Consider the following 20,159-nt stretch of genomic DNA (forward strand, 5'->3'; position numbering starts at 1 on the left):
CCGAGTGGTGCTTGTTAAAAATGCAGATTCCCAGGCCTACCCCAGACCCATTGTATCTCTGGATGTGGGGCCCAGAGGCAGTGTGAGGTGGTCCAGGCCCCAGGCCTGGCCAGAGCGACCTTGACTGCCACCTAAGAGCCAACTGCCTGCAGCGCACGTGTGCTCAGACTGGCTCGTTTTGCCTGTTCTCAGCCAGCTTGACCTCACAGAGCTGTCACCCTTTGCCAGTTTTGGTCAGAGTACATCACATCAGCTCTCACGAAGTCAGGAGAATCCATTTTAAAAATAATAAAACCGCTCATGTTTGGCTACTTCCCTTCTAAGTTTCCTTCAGGATTTACCCACATCGGATTTTATCACCCATAACCTCTAGTAAAGCAAAGTCACCATGGAGGGAGTGCAGGCCAACAGTTAAAAGGGCAGAGTTCTAGAGCCTTCTGTACATTTGAGGAAATCACTTAGCTCCAAGTTGCCTCAAGGAAACAGAGCCCGTCATGCCCCACCATCTCCACTCCCAAAACGCAGCCCCCACGGCCAGGTCCCTGAAGCCCCCACCTGTTGTTCCTGCCCTTCCCTCGTCCCGAGTGGCCACCCCACGTCCCCACCCCACCCCGCCCTGGCAAAGCCACTTCCATCTCTGAGTGTCTTCCTCTCTGGGTTTATGATTGACAGGAATGTGTTCCGCAAACTGCTCGCCCAGCCAGAGAAGGAGAAGAGTGATATCCTGTCCCTGGAGGAGATTCTGGCCGAGGGGACTGACCTGGCGGAGACAGCCCCGCCCCCCCTGTGCGCCAGCCGCAACAGCAAGGCCAAACTGAGGGCCCTGAGGGAGGCCATGTATCACAGTGCCGAGCACGGCTACGTGGATGTCACAATTGATATCAGGAGCATAGGTCAGTGCGGGCGCCCTCCACGCAGGCACGGCGCTGCTGCCAGCTCTAGGTCTACAGACACACACACGGGGACCCAGGGAGCTTCTCCTTCACTGGTTGGAACACTTCCGGGCCAAGACGCCCACACTGTCCCCATAGATAGCAGCATCCCGCCCGCCCCAAAGATCCGCACTGACATCATCTTTCCACGATCCCCAAACTTGGACCCTGGGGCAGGAATTCAGATCACCTGGGGAGCTTGTCTGAATACAGATTGCCAGGCCCTACACCCAGAGGCTCTGCTGTCGAGGGTCTGGAGGGATAAAGGCTGGAAATCTTTATATTTAACAATCATCCCAGGTGTTCCCAGCGGTTGAAGAATCGCTGCGCTACAGCACCCAGCTCCAGGACGCAGCGGCGGGGCAGCCTTCAGGGTGCAGGCACTCTTCCTTAGCAGGAACCCTCCCGTCGAGTTTCGGGAAACAAAGCCACGCTCTGGGAAGTTAGGGCTGGCTCTTCCTTGAGTGAGCTAGCCCAGAGCCACCTCCTGTGAGCGTCCGGGGAACGGGGCTCGCCTAGCCTTCACCAGCGTGGTGGCTTTAGCCCCGGCACAGGAGCAGTAGGACCTGAACACAAGGGTGTGGTGGATCGAGGCTGGCCGGGGGCTGAGGAGAGGCCCCTGTGACACTGTTCTAGAAACAAGCCTCTCAGATGGGTGGCTGTTTGGTATGTGGGACATTGATGGCACTGCCGTGCGAGCCTATTTTGCATGATTATGAAGCTTGAGGCTCTGCATGGTCTACTCGTTGTAAACAGTAGTGAGACGCGTCCCCTTTGTCTGTGCCTCCCCGTGAGAGCAGAAGCCGGTTACAGCAATCAGCTGCTGGGGAGGCTTCTGCTGGAGCAGGAGGCCCTGCTGAAGTACCTGCAGATGCAAGTGTTGTTTTGCACAGGGGAGCAGCAGCAGCAGCCTCCCATGTCTCCTTCCTCACATACAAACACCCGTCTCGGTCAGAGCTGTAGACGGTGACGTCCACCATGGGTTTCGCCAGCACTAAGCTGTCGTCTGGGCCTGGATATGTCCCAGATCCTCGGCTACATCCGCTCTTTAATCCTGGGCCAGAGAGCTTCCCTCCCCAGTAAGCAGAGTAAGCAGGATGGAGGCTATGAACCCAGAACCCAGAGGTGTGTAATACATATAAGCAGTGTGCGCAATAATCCTAGCGTGTTACACAAAGATTATATGTAAAATGCAGCCCCTAATAATATGAGTAGCATGCGGAGATGGACACCCATAGTTAAGGGAATGGAATTATGACCTTTAATTTCAACTTCTGCAAGTCTTCGGGAAAAATCCAACACCAGCTCTATTCATGGGCAGTCAGTTCCTTGGTCTCATAACTTGGAAACGTCCCGGGAAAAGGCCAACTTCCAGATAAAAACACGCCGCCTCCTCTGGTTGTTTTCTGCCTTCCCTTCTCCCCACCTCCCCTCCCACCTCCCCTGTTCCTCTCCCCCTTCCAGGTGTCCCGTGGACTCTGCACACGTGGCTGGAGTCCTTGCGGATCGCCTTCCAGCAGCACCGCAGGCCTCTCATCCAGTGCTTGTTAAAGGAGTTCAAGACCATCCAGGAGGAGGAATACACGGAGGAGCTCATCACCCAAGGCCTGCCCCTGATGTTTGAGATCTTGAAGGCGAGCAAGGTACGAGGGGCGTGAGGCCGTTGTGGTTGTTGGCAGGGAACAGGCCGGAGGTTCACAAATCCGAACGGTCCCTTAGCCTGATACTGCACTTGGGGTGGGATGGCTGTGGTCATAGCCACTGGTGGTGAGTGCTCCCCAGCTGGCCAGCGCTGCCTGTGCAGTCATTTGTGGGGCAGCTGTTCTGCTGAGTGTCTGCATGTCCCAAGGTACTTGGGCACATGGGAATATTATATATCTTCTAACTCAAGGAGCTTGCGCTACAGCTGGGGAGATGATACCAGCACGTGTGCCCTGGCAGCGTGTGAGGCAGTTTATACGACAGTGTTAAGTTGGGAGGTGCAGGCTAGGAGAGGGGATGAGAGTGCAGAAGGGGAGGGTGGGCTTCCCTGAGGTGCTGGGACTAGACCAGGCCTGGATGGATGACAGGAACCAAGCAGGAAGAGGGAAATGGGTGCAGCTTTCTGGATAAACAGAGTGCAAACCCTGCCAAGGTGGCTGGATGCTGGGCCTGGGAGAAGGCCTTTCAGGTAGAGAATAAGCCCAGCTCTGGCTCCTTGGGATTCACCCCTGCTGACACCTGTATTCCCAGCAACACGGAAATGCTGCAAGCCCTTCAAAACATCAGTCCGGCCCTGGGACTGTTAGGAGATTAACTCTTAAAAATCTCTTTGGGGTCATTCGCTTGGTAGGTGATACCATATAGACACTCTGGTCCCTGCTGGTGCAGGCCATGTGGCCTCGTTGTGTGTGTTGGTGGAAAACGGAACATAGAGAACCGACAGCCTTGGTGCTCCCCAGAGATGCTCAACGTTCCCCCAGCCAGCCATCGGGGTCGATAGCCAAAGGCCGGGGGAGGCTGTGGCAAATGCCCCAGCACTGTGACCATGAGAGACACCAGGGAGGACCATTCTGCCCGAGAGGCTGTGAGGAGTTTGTGCCTTCAAGCATCACATACCCCAACAGCTTCTTAGCAAGGCACAGGGGCCAGTAGTGCCCAGTGGTTGAGAACATGGACTTGAGCCAGGCTGCAGGGGTTCAAATCCTGGTTCTGCCACTCAGTGGCCTCATGGCCTTAGCCAAGCTTCTTAACTTCCCTCTGCCTCGACTGCCCTGTCTGAGAATGGGGATAATAATTGTACTAACCTTTTAGGGTGGTTGTGAGGATAAAACGAGTCAATACCCTCATGCCCTTTGAATTGTCCCTGACACATAGTAAATGCTTTTTATAAGTGTCTATACCATGAAGATGGCCTCACCCAGGGAGGTGGCACCTCCAGTATTTCCCTAAGGTGTTCTGTATAAAACCACTCCCACGGCAGGGATGATATCAAAATATTTAACACTCCAGTGCAGCACAGGCAGCAGCCAGCTGTGAATACTGGCCCATGAACAGGCCAGATGTTGGCTCCTCTCCTTGGAACAACATCGGCTTATGCCAATTTCGCTACTACAGAGCCTTGAATACCCTAATTCACAAAGGGAATGACGTGTTTCCCAAACTCATTTGACTTCGGAACCCTTCTATAATGAACTATCTCAAGACACAAATGAGAATTTTTTTTTTTTTTTTGAGACAGAGTCTCACTGTGTTGCCCGGGCTAGAGTGCCGTGGCGTCATCCTAGCTCACAGCAACCTCAAACTCCTGGGCTCAAGCGATCCTCCTGCCTCAGCCTCCGGGGGAGCTGGGACTACAGGCATGCACCACCATGCCCGGCTAATTTTTTCTATATATTTTTAGTTGTCCGATTAATTTCTTCCTATTTTTAGTAGAGACGGGGTCTCGCTCTTGCTCAGGCTGGTTTCGAACTCCTGAGCTCAAACAATCCTCCTGCTTCGGCCTCCCAGAGTGCTAGGATTACAGGCGTGAGCCACCGCGCCCGGCCAAATGAGAATTTTTTTAAAGCTAAAATATATATATTTTATATTTCACTACATGCCAGGCACTAATCTAAGCATAAGGATTCACTCGTTTAATCTTCATAAGCAACTTTTGAAGGAGGTACTAATCTTATCTCCATTTAACAGATGGGGAAACTGAGGCACAGAGAGGGTGACCAACATGCCCAAGGTCACGCAGCTGGTAAATGGCAGGGCTGGAATTGAACCTAGGCAATTGGGCCCCAGCACCAGCCCTTCTTACTGCTTTGTCCCAAAACAGTCTTTGTGGAACTCTGGGGAAATTAGCCTCTGAACCAAAGGGCAGTGTGGGTTTCCCTGCCAGGCTGGGCTGGCTGCTCTTTGCCCCCTAGAGCAAAGAGGGGACACGGAGCTGCCTCCTCCAGACAGCAGGGCTGGCCCTTCAATAAGGAAGCAGCAACACAGCCCATCTGCTGTCAGAGCACCTGGCCTCACGTCCAAAGCAAGTCCCATTAGGTGTCCTCATTAGTGCCCATCCTTAGCCGGGCGTCTCTGGGCCCCCTGCAGGGTGGATTCGTGCTTGAGATTGAGACCCACCGAGGCCCCAGACGGGAGCAGGTGCACCAGGCCTGAGGTAACAAGCCTCAGTGAGTCCACAAAGAGCAAAACCTGCTGGAAGCATTTCAAAACCAAACTCCCCCCCCAACTTATAAATAAATGAATAAAAAGGCTTTCACATAAAATTACCTAAGAATCATCACAGGGAAAAGCATTGTTAGGTCTGTTCCCAGGGTCTGGTATTCTGTCTTTCTTTGGGGATTTTTGTTTGCTTGATTTTTGTTTTTAACTTTTCTTCAGGCTGTAGTGGTGGAGAATTAACTGAGGCATATCCTGTATATTAAGCAAACCTGATCTGTGGCTTCTTAAAGTAAACTTGACTTTGAGTTATGACGTACATACAGAACAGTGCCCAGATCATCACTGTAGAGCCTGATGGATTTTCACAAGGTAAACGTACTGTGCAGTCAGCACCCAGACCAAGAAACGGAACATGACTAGCACCCCAGCGGGCCCCTCAGCCACTGTCCCCCAAGGGGCCACCAGTCTCCTGACTTCCAGCACTGTACTTCGTGTTGCCTGGAGCTGTGGCTTGTTTGGGTAGCTTCTCAGAAGCTGACCCCATGATAATAAGAATCTACAGGATAGCTCGTGCAGACCAGCCTCAGCTCACGAATGGGCGACGCCCCATCATTTACAGCTAGTCATTTGAAAATCAAAATGAATTTTTCCCCACAGAGGTGATTCTAGAACAATGCTCAGGTGCCCAGGTCAGCCCACGAATGCCTGCTTCGCTCACAGTGTGACAGAGATTGTCCTAACAGAGCCCAAAAGGCCACCTGAAACTCTCCTGGGCCCCAGAGCCTCGGAGCCCCGAGGGGGCTAGTGTTTGGTGGGCCAGCAGCGTCTGGGGAGCCCCCCGACTGGTACCGCAGCGGGTCTGACAGGGAGAGAGCAGGGCAAGTTCAGTGTGGTGGTATCAGGGGAGTCACCAGCAGCTCCAACAGCAACAGCTGGGGATGGGGAGGAGGAAGGGGCCTCTGCCAGGAGATGTGGCCTGGAGGCAGCGCCCTGGCAGCTGTACTGATCACCAAGGGTGGGAGGAGCCAGAGCTGGGGCAGCTCCTTGTCTGGAAGGGGCAGTGCAGGAAGGATGCGCAGCAAGAGTAGGGAGTGAGTAAAGGGGTGTTTGGCTTTTACAGGGGGTTCGATGGCATCCCCTACAGGTGAAATGTGGCATTACACATTGCATACACTGGCCACAGGGGCACAGAGAGTCTCTCAATTTCCCAAGACTGCGGGGTTTGAAGTCAGGCATTCCCTAGGCGTGGGTGATATTCCTGTGTTCAAAAGAAAAGCTGGAGACAGATGATGGCAGAGAAATTCCGAGTTGAGAAGACAGTGTCCTAGCGGAGGGCAGTAGTAGCCATACATCAGCTGCCAGCATTGGTCCTTCTCCCTTCACTCAAGGATTCCTGTTCAGATCGTGTCTGCTGTTCCGTCGGAACAAATATCTGGTTTTATCAGAGTATTGAATAAGATTCCCGTAAATAAACTCAGTGCATGGTCAACTCCTGGAAATGCAGCTGTCCTGTACACGCCCCCCATCCTGTGCTCATTCATTCACGCCGTGCTTGACACCTGGGTGCCCAGCTGCTCTTTTCCTCCCTCTTCTAAATTTTAACTTCAAATGAATTCGTTTTCTCGGGACTTCCCGAGGAGCAGAACAATACAGTCATTTTTTAAAAATACATCTGTTTAAAAAGAGCTCCTGGCCCACTTTTCCAACAATAATTCCTCTGGACGTGTATTCACGCATGGTAGTCAGGTGCGCCCGCTCTGCCGCAGGTGCTACGGTGGTGATGGGACAGACACGCTCTTTATCCCTGTGGAGCTTACTGATGGTAAGCGAGGAAGTAAGTCAAGAAAACAGAGCATGATAAGTGATATTTAAAAAAATCAAATTGGACAGTGATACAGTCTCTAGGGGTGGGGCAGGTGAGGTCTGACTTAGACAAGATGGTCAGGAAGATCTCCTTGAGAAGGTGGCATTTGAACGACCACCTAAGTAAGAAGCTTCCAGCCATGCAGAGATCTGGGGCGAAAGCATTTCAAGCGAGGGGACTGCGGTGCTAAGGCTCTTAGTAGGAATGGGCTTCGTGTGCCGGGATGAAGGAAAAAGCATAGGAGATAAAAATCAGACTGCGCAGGGCCAAGGAAAGTTTGCATTTTCCTCCATGTGCAATGCAGGGGACACCACTGGTTTTAGACAGGAGTGAGGGATGGGCTATTTTTTTTTATGGTTTTTACATTTCAGGGAGTTGTAAAACTTCTTATTTTGAGATAATTGTAGAGTCATGCAATTGTGAGAAATAGTATGAAGAGATCCTCTGTACCCTTCACACAGGGGTATCTCAGTTCCCCCAATGGCAATATCTTGCAAAACTACAGTAAAACATCACAACCAATATATTGACGTCATAGTCAATATGTGGAAAATTCCCATCACCACAAGGATCCTTCATGTCACCCTCTTATAGCCACACCTACTTCCCCCCTGCACCCAGCCCCCTCTTTAGCCCCTCCTAGTCCCCATTTCTCTAATTTTGTCAAGAATGCCGTTTAAATTTCAGAATTATATCATACAGATGTAATGACAGGGAAGTCACCCTGTCCCTCTGCTCCCTTCCTGAGTTTTGCGTGCAGTGCATGTGTCACTGTGGAATGACAGCTTCATCCTCTTTAATGGCAAAAGCAGACCTTGGTGTGAGGCCACGGAGCCTTGTTTTGGTGGGGAGCTCATCCCAAGTCCAATGCAGTCATGGGCTGCCCATGGAGTCTGCACTGGAAGGAACCTTGGAAATCGTCTGGCCTGAAGAATTCCCCAAACCCGGCAACCGGAACCCAACGGCAAGAATTTCCCCAAAACCGGAATAAAGAAAGGGAATCAAAAAAAAAAGCCCAGGCCCCAACCCCAAAACCTCCGAAGCCGAAAGGGGGGGGTGACACCTGAGAATTTGCATTTCGAACAAGCTCCAGGTGATGCTCACACGCTGGTCCAGGGACCACACTTTGAGAACCGCCACATTAAGCCGTGAGGCAGGCAGTCACTTTCATGAGTGTTAAATGAGAGGAGCCCTTGACACCCTTGGATTATAAGGCATCGTCTTTGAAAGTAGAGTCCCCTTGTCCTTTCAATGCAATTGTGCCTATGGGAATCACAGCTGAGGTGACGCTGTGCCTTCTGCGATCTGTCCAACGTAATCGAAGCATGTGGGTTTTCTTTTCATACGCCGAGCTGCGTCCTCCTGCCGTGGGAGCACCATGAAGCAGGTAGATTTAAGAATAGCTCGAATCACTGACAACACTAGTGGCCCCAAACCCATCTCTTAAAATCCAAAATAATACTTACTGTTTTTATTACAAAAGCACTGCTTGTTTGTTATAGAAAGTATAAATAAAAAGAAAAACATAATAATCTTATCCAAAGGTAGCAATTCTTCTAGACCTTTTTCTAGACATATCTGTCAACCCAAATATACTTGTAGGGTTTTATTTCCAAAAAGACATGGCACAAACTGTGTTGTAAAGTACTTTTCTTACTTGATACATTGCAGATATTTTTCCATCCGCCCCCCTTTCGAGCCCCTATTTCCAAGCAACAAAATGCTGTGGGTCGTGTCCTCCCTCCTGCACATCCTGCAGTGGGAGGGAGGTCAGTGCCTGGGAACGGACGCAAAGTGGGAAGAGGCAAAACGTGACGGACGAGGGTCCATCAGAACCAGGCTCCTTCGTCCCTGAGCAGCCAAGGGTGGCTGTGGTGGGTTTTTTTTTTTTTTGGAAGTGATTCAGCTGAGCGCTTCTGGATCGGAAATGCCACAGCACCAGAATCAAAGCCGAATCAAGAGTATTTGTCTCGTTAATGGAGAGCACGGTCACAGAACCCAAAGGGCTTCCTGCTGCTAATTTCAGGATAATTGGCTGCTTCCAGAATTTTCCAGTATTTATAAAGGTGGGTTTGGGATAAAAACTTATTTTTCATCCTATGAGCTACAAAAACCTGCTTTCCAGTGGATAGAAACTGATTAGGGCAAGATGGAAGAATTTAATTACAAATTTCTTAAGCTTTACCAGGGAACCCACTAGAAATAGCAGACAGACAGACAGACAGAGCCAGTAAATCTGGGCCGCGGGGGGCAAAATGAATGAGTACCATCCAGGCCGTTTCTCCTGGAACCTGCAGTACATGCGTGCAGTCCTCTCACCTGGGGGTCGCATTCCTGGGGGGACAGCCTGGCTGAGGCCACCCCCAGCCCCCAGCCACGTGAGCTACTCTTTCTTCTCCGCAGAACGAGGTGATCAGCCAGCAGCTGTGCGTCATCTTCACACACTGCTACGGGCCCTACCCCATCCCCAAGCTCACGGAGATCAAACGGAAGCAGACCTCGCGCTTGGGTGAGTGGTCCCCAGGCCCGCGTGGGCCGTCGCTCTGTGATGCGAGGACGGGAGCAAGCAAACATGATAAAATAGGGGTGGGGGGTTTTAGAGACGCACGAGATGGAGGCAGGAGTCAGGCCGATGGAGACCAGAATTCTCCTTTATTATGTGATAAAACTGTTTGGAGAGTATGCCTTGGAATGTGGACAAGGAGGCTTGCCAGTTAGGCAGATTTTCTCCCATAATCGCAGACAGCACGGGGATTGCCTGGGGCCTCCTGATCCCGGCCCGTGCACACGCCGTGCACAGGTAGATCCCGAAAGAAGGCCACGCTGCACGTGGCAGCTCTTTTCCCGAACTCTCCCCTCTACGGAGTCCCTCTTCCTCCCTGGGGAGGAGTGAGCAGGGGACAGTGACAGGCCCTCAGAGTTCCTCTAGTGGAAGTCCTTCGACAGGGAAGTAGGAGAACAGGGGAACAAACACACCTGTAAAAACACGAGGGGGACATACCTGAACCGAGGAGGCTGGACGCTCTGAAAGCCCGGGAGAGGGATGATAGTCACTTCTTACCCTTCTTGGAGGCCTGCGCTGAGCAGGCTCCAGCCACACACTTGACCTGCCCTGTTTCGAGTGCTCTTCGGGCCACCGCAGGCGGCAGGCACCGTGACTCACGCCACGTTATGGCTGCGTTATCAGCCCAGGGTGGAGCTGGAACTTGAGCCCAGGCCTGCCCAAAGCCGTAATTCCACCATTCTGCGGTCACAGCTTCTGAGATTTTCCAGGAGGAAACTTTCCATCGGCCACCAAGTGCTTTCAGAGGATCCCGGGGCTGCGGCAACCTGGTCGAGCTACCTGGAAAAAATTGCAAAGAAATACCAGGCTGCTCTGAAACCTGAAACACGAGCCTTCGGTTGTCACAAGGGCCTATCTCCCTGCTGCCTGGGGAGTTATCAAATATTAAAGATAAAGCGTTGCTTTTCTGATAGAAGTTGGCGAACTTTCCTACTTCCTGTTTCCTTTTCCTAAGAAGATTGGGGCATATTTGAGAAATGGAAGCATCTGAAAATGCTACCCGTTAGCAAACTGTGAAAGGCGTGGGCCAGTTTAAATTAATTAAAAGGCTGAACGCATGGAAATGTTTTAAAGTATTTTTTTTCCTGTCATGAATAACTTGTTAATTTCAATGAGACACAACTTTCTGCTGAAGTGGAAAATTTTAGCGGCTGAGTCGAAAGCCGTCTATGTCCCTGCACGTGGGAAAAGTGGGACACGCCAGAGTCACAAGTCCTTCTACCTTGTAGAAAATAATGTTAATTAATATTTTATCAGGGCAGCAAATTATAAAGAGCAATCAAATTCACAGATGTTAGAAATCAAAGGTTGCATTCCCAAGACATAGCAACGAGCTCTGATGCCGAGGTGCCTCCTAAGACGCCCTCCCTAGAGCAAACATTTGCAAAGGCTGTGTCAATGGCACAGCCTAAAATCTGCTTTCCGGTAGCTGCAGGAGAGGAGGGGACATTTTCTCCTTCTGAATTTGCTGAGATTTCTTTCTCCAGCAGTTAGAAGCACAGGCCAAGCATTAGAATTCCAAGGGTTAGCACCAAGAGAGGAAAAAAAAGGCAGACCTGGGAGGCTCAGAGCTCACAATATGAAGGAAAGAGGGCACCGTGTAATTATTAACAGACAGAACATGGAGCAGGTACATTTTGCATCTCCCATACCGCATCTCAAGCTAGGATAAGTTTGGGGGTTTTTTTAATTAAAAATTTAAAGAGAGTGGGATTATAGATGATTTTGAGTTTTTTATGCTCTTTTGATATTTTTAAAATAAGTCTTTTTCTTTTTTTTGTGACAGGGCTCGCTCTGTCAGCCAGGCTAGAGTGCAGTGGTTTGATCATAGCTCACTGCAACCTCAAACTCCTTGGCTCAAGGGATCCTCCTGCCTCAGCCTCCTGAGTAGCTGAGACTATAGGCATGCACCACCCCCTGCTGGCTAATTTTTTTGTTTTCAAGACATGGGGTCTTGCTGTGTTGCCCAGGCTGGTCTTGAACTCCTGGCCTCAAGCAATCCTCCCACCTCGGCCCCCCAAGTGCTGGGATTAAAAGGCATGAGCCACCACACCCAACCAAAAGCCTTTTTTTTAATGGGAAGAGGTGAGGTAACTGTGTCCTGACAGAGGAAAATGAGTGGAAGACCACCAGGACCACCAGGCTGGGGCAGCACAGGGCCGGAGGGGGCCATCCCACCTTCGAGGGCTGAGTAAAGAGAGTCAGCCAGGGAGGCGAATTCTGGGTTCAAGTTACAGCAGTTTGGGAAAAATGGGAACAGACTGGGGACCCAAGGTGTAGTCAGCCAGGGTTTGCCCAACAGCTGAGGGGCTGCAGCCCCCAGGAATGCAGGACGTTGGTTCCCGCCCTCAACAATTTAGGACTCCTAAACCTAGCCAGAGGAAGCAGCTAGGTTTCATTTCAGCACAGCCCTTGAACCCTGAGGAAGGGCCCACCAATAGCAAACAGGCCTCTGGGCTAAGAAAGGACCCCTTGTCCTCAGCAGGCTCCTAGAACAAGATTCTGAAGCAAGAGTCAAGGCATCTCTCATTCATTCAAAAAATAGTATACACAACTATTATGTAACCGTAATAACAAAAAAAATTATTTTCAAAAATGTTGAGCATCTACTATAATGGTCATGTTTATTGAGGGAGACTTGTGTGTCAGCCGTTTGCTGAGTGCTTTACATGTATGAATTCATTAATCCTCACTACCACTCTATGACGTAGGAGTGTAGTAGGTGTCACCATTCCCATTTTACAGAAGGAGAAACTGAGGCACAGAGAGGATAAATAACTTGCCCAACGTCACACAGCTGAGACATCTGGCTTCAGAGCCCTCACTCTTACTGTACCCCGGCACCTTCCTGCGCTAGACACAGGAGAAAGAGTGTGAAGGAACAGACAAGGATTCAGCCACGACTGACACTGGGGCAGTTTGAGGAGGGTGGGGGACTCAGGCAAGGCTTATTGATGCAGGCTTTCCGCGCTGAAACTTGAAGACCATATAGGGATGAGCCAGATTTGGAAGGGGCTGGAAGAGTGTTTTAGGTAGAAGGAACAGCATGTGCAGAGGCTCAGAGGTGAGAAAGCACATGGTACCTATGGGGACCTGAGAACCGTCCCGTGTGGCTGAAGCACACACACAGTTTGACAGGGGGATGTGACTAGGGAGAGGCCAGAGGAGCCTGCACAGCCCGATCACAACAGCCTTGCTAAGACATCTGGACTCTGTCCTGGGAGCGCCGGGGAGCTGTTGAGAGGTTTATAGCAGGGGAGGGGAGGGGAGAGCGTGATCAGATCTGGCTTTCGGAAGGTTGACTCCTGCAGTGAGGTGGGACATCAGATTGAGGGGGCCGAAAGCAGAGGTAGAGAGACCAGCGGAAGCTCTGATTCCCAGGAAGAGATGATGTGGCCAGAACGAGGGTAGTGTCAGAGCGGGTGGAGGGAAATGGAGGATTCGAGAAGCACTGAGGAGGGCAGGGGGTGTTGTGGGTATTCCCAACAAGACAGAAGTGCTGAGCTGAGGACAGACTGGCGCCTTCTGGAGCCTTGCGTCTAAATGGCTGAAACGACAGGCAAGTTGAAGGACCCTAGTGTTTAACAAAGCAGGCCGTTGAATCAGAATGTCCAGGTTCAAATCCTGGCTTCTCCACCTGTCACGAGCTTGAACAAGCCACTCTGACTTCTGTGTGCCTCCGTTTCGTCACCTGTGCGGTGGGGATAACGTGGTCCCCGCCAGCTTGCACAGTGCCTGGCACATCGTGAGTGCGCAGCAAGTATTAATACTTTGTTAAACAGGCGATGAGGGCAGGGGACTGGCTCATTTGCCACTGACCCTAGAAGAGAAGGGCTTAGATTGAAATCGCCTGGGACACAGTGGCCGGGGGCAGCTCTTCTAAGCCACTTCCGTCGGGCAGGAGGGCACGGGGCCTCGAGAGAGAGGAGCAGAGGAGGGGGCAACTGTCGCTCTTAGAGACAAGGCGGCCGGTGTTCACCTTTCACACCTGAAAGTCATCTGAGCTCTGGCTATAGGTGAGTCTTAATGCTGCTACTTTTAATCACAAATAGGCTATAAGGGTTTCCTACGAAAAGCTGAATTCCAGTGACTTGAGTGTTCCTCTGATGGGTCCTGCCTCCTGTTTGGTTGCTGTCTCGCCGATGAGTGTTTGATCGCTGCGGTTTTCCTGTCTGCTCTTATTTGCACTGTCTATAAGAGAAATCTAAACTTCACCCTTTTTTCCACTAAAGCTACCCTTTTTCCCTTTCCTATTCTAGATCCTCATTTTCTTAATAATAAAGAAATGTCTGATGTTACCTTTCTGGTAGAAGGAAGACCATTTTATGCTCACAAAGTGCTGTTATTTACAGCTTCTCCAAGGTATGTATCATCAGTTTTGAAAGCAGCTGAAGTATAACTGTGGCTGTTGCTATTACTGGTTTTCAAAGTTCAATTCTGGCGGTGTCTTCACTGGACTGGCAGATTATCTCCGTAAAATCAAGGAGTCAAGAGTACAGGGCAGCCACTGGTGAAAACAGCCTAGAACAAGGCACCCCTTCCTCTGGGAAGAGGAATGCTTGTACCAAGGGCAGATAAAGGCCTGACCAAGGGCAGATCTTTGGGAGCAGAGTATGAGTTGGATTTTGGCTCCCTCAGCCAGGTGCCCTTGTGCAGTGAACAGCCTGAGACCCCATACATGGCAGCCTTGAGAGGCCCACTCTCCAAAATGTCAGGGAACAGACTTAGGCATAAACCACTGAAGTACACAGGTTCTGACCTTGGTTTTCCCTACCTGTGGAGTTAACAGACATGTAGCAATAGGAATAAGAAATTGCTCACCCTCCTTGCTAGCTCTGTGACTGCTCTTTCTCCTCTTTTCAATGTGAGCTGAGATTGGGTTGACAATTTTCAACCACATTATCCGAGGACCTGAACAGGGAGCCATGCGGCTGGGCAGGAGGGAGAATGATGCTGAAATGGGGAGGAGGCAGTCTGCTGGGTGGTGAGCAGGAGGTGCCCGAGTTGGGTAAGGACTCTGGGAACCCAGGAAAGGAACCCCCTTCTAGGAAATTTGCTAAGGGAATGTGTGTGATCAGCACCCATTGGGTTCCTAAAAGCATCTTGGCATCTCCAATGTCCCCCTTCCCAAACCATCCCCCATATGTCTGCTTTGCCACCATAAGAAAAATACGCTCTCCCAGACACAGTTCTTGGTTGTGGCACCATAGCATAGACAAACCAGGTCAATACTGTACCAATATTAATTTCTTAGTTTAGTTTTGACAGAGGTTCGTGGCTGTGTATGATGTGAACATTAGGGGAAGCTGGGTGAAGGGTAAACAGGAACTCTCTGTACTATCTTTGCAACTCTTCTGTAAATCTATAATTGCAAAATTAAGAGTTAAAAAAAAAAAAAAAACAGAGACACAGCTTGTTCCTAAATGCATTGAGTATCATTGTGTTCCACTACTGGGATCTCTACCCACCAGGAGCTTTTAGTTTAGTTGATGGGCAGGAAAGTACATCTAAAACGCAAGACAGAAGGACACCCATAAGCGAGATTATTATGTAGTCAATAAACATTGATTAAATACCTGTGATGTGTCAGGCCCCTACTGGGACAGGCTCTGGGGCTGCAGCAGAGACAGAAACTGCTAAAGTCCCTGCCCTCATGGAGCAGAGCTTGGGTGGGAGGAGGGAGCAGGGAGCTGGAAGCCCCATAGGCAATGGAGGGCAGTGAAGCCATCCCTGAAGCTCAGGAAAAGGCGCTGTGAGGAGGCAGGCACGTGACAGGCCAGAGAGATAGACGGCGTCCTACAAGGCATTCATTCTTTTCCAATCACCAGTGTAAGAAATAGTGTCGTTGCCAGAGTAGGAGTACTAAATTTATTTTTTTAAAAAAGAGTAATAGTTCAAAACACTGAGTTTAACTGTAGAGTTTTAATTTCAAATTACATCATGGTATAATAAGAGGGTTTTGAATTAAGAAATGCATGGATCTATCCCAGCTGTATTTCAGAGTTGTGGGAGGATTTCCATCATCAGGAGTGCTGAGTTTTTTGTAAGCCGTGGATGTGAGTGTGAGTCTTTTTATCTCCCTGTGTGTGTCCTTGTTCAGGTTCAAAGCGCTCCTCTCCAGCAAGCCGACGAATGACAGCACCTGCATAGAGATCGGTTACGTGAAGTACCCCATCTTTCAGGTGAGCCCTGGCTGTGGCCTGGACTTGGTGCTGGTGGGCGCAGGGCACAGGCGGTTGGCTCTGATCCTCAGCCTGTGGGTCAGCCCCTTGGAGAAGTCCCTGCAATGCGCCATCAGCCTCCTGAACCCACGGCCCCTCCTTGCACCTCCATTCCATTTCCGTCCGCTCATGCCTGCCGTGCCTGGCTCAGAGCCTGGAGGGTCACTCTCGCTAATCTGTCAATTACAGTACAGTGGTTCCCCCCTTATCCACACGGGGTATGTTCCAAGCCCCCAGTGGATGCCTGAAACTGCAGATAGCATGGAACCCTGTAGATAGCATGTTTTTTCCTATAAACACATACCTATGATAAAGTTTAACTTATAAATTAGGCAAAGAGATTAACAACAATAACTGATGATAAAATAGAACAATTATAACGATATGCCAGCATCACTACTCTTGCCCTTTGGGGCTATTATGAAGTAAAACAAGGGTGACTTGAACACAAGCAGCGCACCACCCCCACAGTCGATGCGAGAACCAAGACGGCTACTAAGTGACTCACAGGCGCGTGGCGTAGACCGTATGGAGACGCTGGACAAAGGCGTGGTTCGGCTCCTGGGTGGGACAGAGCAAGATTCATCACACTACTCAGATGGTGTGAAATTTAAAACTTATGAACTATTTATTTCTGGAATTTTCCATTTAATATTTTCAGACCTTGGTTGGCTGCAGGTAATGAACCGCAGAAGGTGAAACAGCAGATGAGGGAGGACTGCTGTATACTGTATACTGTGGGGTGCATGAGGGGGGTGAGCCAGCTCACCCTGCTGGCTGTGGCAGCTCGAACTAGGGAATGGGGAGGCCTCCCAGACGAGGTGTTAGGAGCCAGAACACCCAGGACCAAGGGGAAGTTGTGGAGCTAAAGGAAGGTTAGGGGTCAAGAAAGCAGGTTAGAGTGTTCCAGGCAAAGAGAATAGCATGTATGAAGTCCCAAAACTCTGGATGAGCCCTGCAAGATCAACATAAACAAAGGCAGAAAGTCACGGGGTGTGTCTGACGGAAGGTGACACCCAATCGGCTGGGTCTTCAGGTATACTGGAGACCGAAGAGACACGTTGGGACCTTGCATGCCACAGTGCCAGGAAGGGTTCTTCCCCCACCAATGACCTTGGGCCCCCTTCCTGCTGCTCAGAGGGCTGCCAGGAAGGCACCGTGCTCTCACACTAGCCCCTAAAGCCTGTGGAGGCTCTAATTTCCACCATTAGAGATATATTCCTTTGGTTGCGATTGAAACTTCAGAATAAAGAATCTTCATGGATAGGAAACTGAGCCTCAGTTTCCCCAATTTTAACATGCTAATCATTATCACCTCTATGTCTTGTCTTGTAGAGATTGGAATCTCTTACAGAAATGAAGTAGGACAATGTGAGAAAAGATCCAACTTGATGTCTGGTGCACCATGGCAATTTTTAAGTGAGTGGTGGTTTTGCTAGCCATCACTGTTTTTCTAAGCCACCTCCCTGCTAAGCACAAGACCCTATAGACTAAGTTACTTTGGACTAAGGGTTGGAAAAAGGATGAAAGAGGTTTCCAAAAACAGGGCCAGCCTGGGTGAGCTCTCACTGGGAAGTGGGGGGAGCAGTAAGGAGGCTGGACCCCCAACGTGGGCCTGGGCACACCCCAGACATCCAAGTGCCTTTTTCCCCTTTTCCCAGCCCCTTGCACCACTTTCTACTGAGAGCAAAGTGGCCACAGCCCTTTCTTGAATGGCAGCTGTTGGGTTTGAAAATTTCCATGAAACTGGTTTTTTGCTTTAGGGTTGGGGGGAGGGTGATGAAGAAACGTTTATGGAGCTATGACTGGAGCACTTAGCTTGCTAGCACGTGACTATTATTCCCATTTTTGGAGACAAACCAAGGCCCAGAAAAATGCTATGCCTGAAGTCTTAGTCCTAGTTAGTGACAGAGCCAGGATTTGAACCCAGTCTGTCTGGTAGCAAAGCCTGGTGACTTTGTTCTAGAATGCCCTTTCTAAGTGGGAATAATGATAATAAGGACAGTTCCCATTTCTTAAGTATTAGCTACGATAAGGCTCGAAGCCAGTGGTCCTCAATTTCAGCTGCACGTTAGAATCGCCTGGGGAGCTTTGAAAATTCCTAACACCCAGGCCATAAATCAGACCAATTAAGTCAGAATCTAGGGGTGGGGTCCCACCAGGTGTCAACATTTTGAAGTCTCCCCTCTCCCATTATCGCAATGTGCAGCCAAGGTGGAGAGCCTGCACCCTAAGTTACATCATGTCTTGCACGTTAGCCGTTCTCAGAATCACCTGGAAAGGGGCGAGATGCTTGTTAAACACAGAGAACTTGTTGAAAGGCAGATTCCTGGGCCCCACCCCCTGAGTTTCTGATTCTGTGGGTGTGCGAATTCACATTTCCACCAGGAACCCAGGTGCTGCTGCTCCAGGAACCCCACTCTGAGAACCACTGCTGCCGACCACCTCACTGGCTCCTTCCAGCCGCCCTGCAAGGCAGCCATCGTCCCCCGGTTACAGACCAGGGCGCGCACTCAGGGGAGTGAGTGGCTGAGATTCAGACCAGGACTGGTGACTCCCAGAGCTGTTCTTTAACTTCCTCCCTGCTGTGGGCGCTTGGGCGCTCCCTAAATGCACTCAGCCCTGAGGAAAGAATCTTCCAGCCCATTAGAGTTTGGAGCGTGAGCTGGATGCTGGAAAATGCTGGCTCCCCCAGCTCTGGGTGCTCGTGAAGGGGGCACTTAGGCCATTTAGCCCGGGACTAATGGGGGAGGTTCCCGTAATAGAACTTGGCTCGTGGTAAACACTGAACGGGAGACCTACATGGGAAGGGTGGCCTCCAGGAATCCGAGGCCTATAATTGCTTTTGACTGGGGAAGGTTTCCTGGCCACATTAGCCTCAAGTTACCGTAATGGGAAGGGACGATTTAACAGGCCCTGGGGACTTTCCCGTGTGCCTGCCACTTCCCCATAAAAGAAGAAAAGCCTCATTTGTGGCTTGAAATAGGCCAAGGAGGGCTGAGTACGACCGAGATGGAGGCTCCCAGGGGCCTGCTCACTTGCGTCCACGCTGACAGAGGCATTTTAGCAAATGAGCCTGCTTTGGGTTTCCGCCCCCAAGTTCGCTTAACGTCACATGCAGGCAAGAGCCGGACGCAGCTGGGGCTGCACCTGGACGCGGGGGCCTCCGTGAGGCTGTGGCGCCATTTGAGTCCCTGCTTCACACACGTTGGCAGCTGCCAAGAAAAACAACTCTGTGAACAGGGCTGATGAGGGTCTGCGTCACTCCCTTGCAGAAGGGCCCATGCCGGCGGAGTCTGAAGGTGGCATGGGACAGCCCAATTTAAATTCCATTAGCCCCGGGATCTCCCTCCGCTGAGGAGCAGCATTTCAAGCCAACAGCCCAACCTGGAATAAATGAGAACGTGATGAGAAGCGCTCTGTAAATGGACAGGCGCGGAGCTCAGGGCAGTCATTATCACGGCTCTTGTTGTCACTATTATTGGTGTGGCCTTTATAAATGAGAGGTGCTGGGGGAACAAATTGATTTTTTTTTATAAACTGATTTTAATAAGGACAATATCCCAGCGTTCGCTGACTTGGTATTTCAAATGCTTATGACCCATCAGGGCGAGAGAGGGGAGGGTAACCCGAGCTGTGTTGTTTCACAAAGCCGCGGCCGCCATCATCAGGGCACCACCGTCTCTGCAACGGGCAGGTGGTCACCAAAGCCCACAGTCGGTACACGGGAGACTCAGACGCAAAAGAGGGAGGGGAGGATCCACGCTATGTTAGACATGTGCATCCTGCACGCTGCTCGCTTGCTGTGTGCTGGGCACCGTGCGAGGCACCAGGACACGGCAATGGGCAAGACCCAGTCTGTGCCCTCACACTCCAGTGAGAAATAACCCTGCAGTCGTGGTGCCCGGCAAGACACGGTGGAAAGCAGCGAGGAGATCTCAGGGGACTTCCTGGTGGAGGTGACCACTGAGCTAGATCCAGAGGAGGGAGACTGAGCTCAAAAGACAGAGAAGGGGAGGGCATCGTAGCAGAGGGAACAGTGTGGGCAAAAGCATGGGGCCAGAAGAGAGGGTGGGAAGTTCTGATACAGGCAAGTGGTTGGGAGTGGTCAGAGCATAACAGGCAGGGATGATCAGGTTGAGGAGGAGGGAAGGGCAGAGGGCAGGTGAGATCCAAGAAAGGAAATTGGTACACAAAAATCCATAGCAGCAATCTTCATAATGGCCAAAAAGTGGGAACCACCCAAATGTCCATCCGCTGATCAATCGGTATACAAAATGCGGTGCATCCAGACAATGGGATGTTGTTCAGCTATGAAAATAGTGAAGTATCGATGCCTGGGACGACAGGGGAACACCTTGAGGCATGATGCTAAGTAAAAGAAGCTGGACACAAAAGAGCACATGGTGTGCGATTCCATGTATACGAAATGTCCACAA

The 20,159-nt window shown here is 50.7% G+C and overlaps 1 protein-coding gene across 2 annotated transcripts in view; it reads left to right on the top strand.

Annotated features, from left to right (window-relative positions):
* The window catches only part of BTBD11 (BTB (POZ) domain containing 11), a 289,580-nt gene that overhangs the window by 260,203 nt on the left and 9,218 nt on the right, over nt 1–20,159 (top strand). For both annotated transcript variants that reach the window (XM_012644708.1, XM_012644709.1), the window contains 5 exons: nt 673–893; nt 2,397–2,575; nt 9,340–9,445; nt 13,759–13,861; nt 15,600–15,681. In XM_012644708.1, coding sequence (XP_012500162.1) covers nt 673–893; nt 2,397–2,575; nt 9,340–9,445; nt 13,759–13,861; nt 15,600–15,681 — 691 coding nt within the window. The remainder of the gene's footprint in view (nt 1–672; nt 894–2,396; nt 2,576–9,339; nt 9,446–13,758; nt 13,862–15,599; nt 15,682–20,159) is intronic.

Source organism: Propithecus coquereli, unplaced genomic scaffold, assembly GCF_000956105.1.
Source record: "Propithecus coquereli isolate 6110/MARCELLA unplaced genomic scaffold, Pcoq_1.0 Scaffold218, whole genome shotgun sequence".
NCBI lineage: Eukaryota > Metazoa > Chordata > Mammalia > Primates > Indriidae > Propithecus > Propithecus coquereli.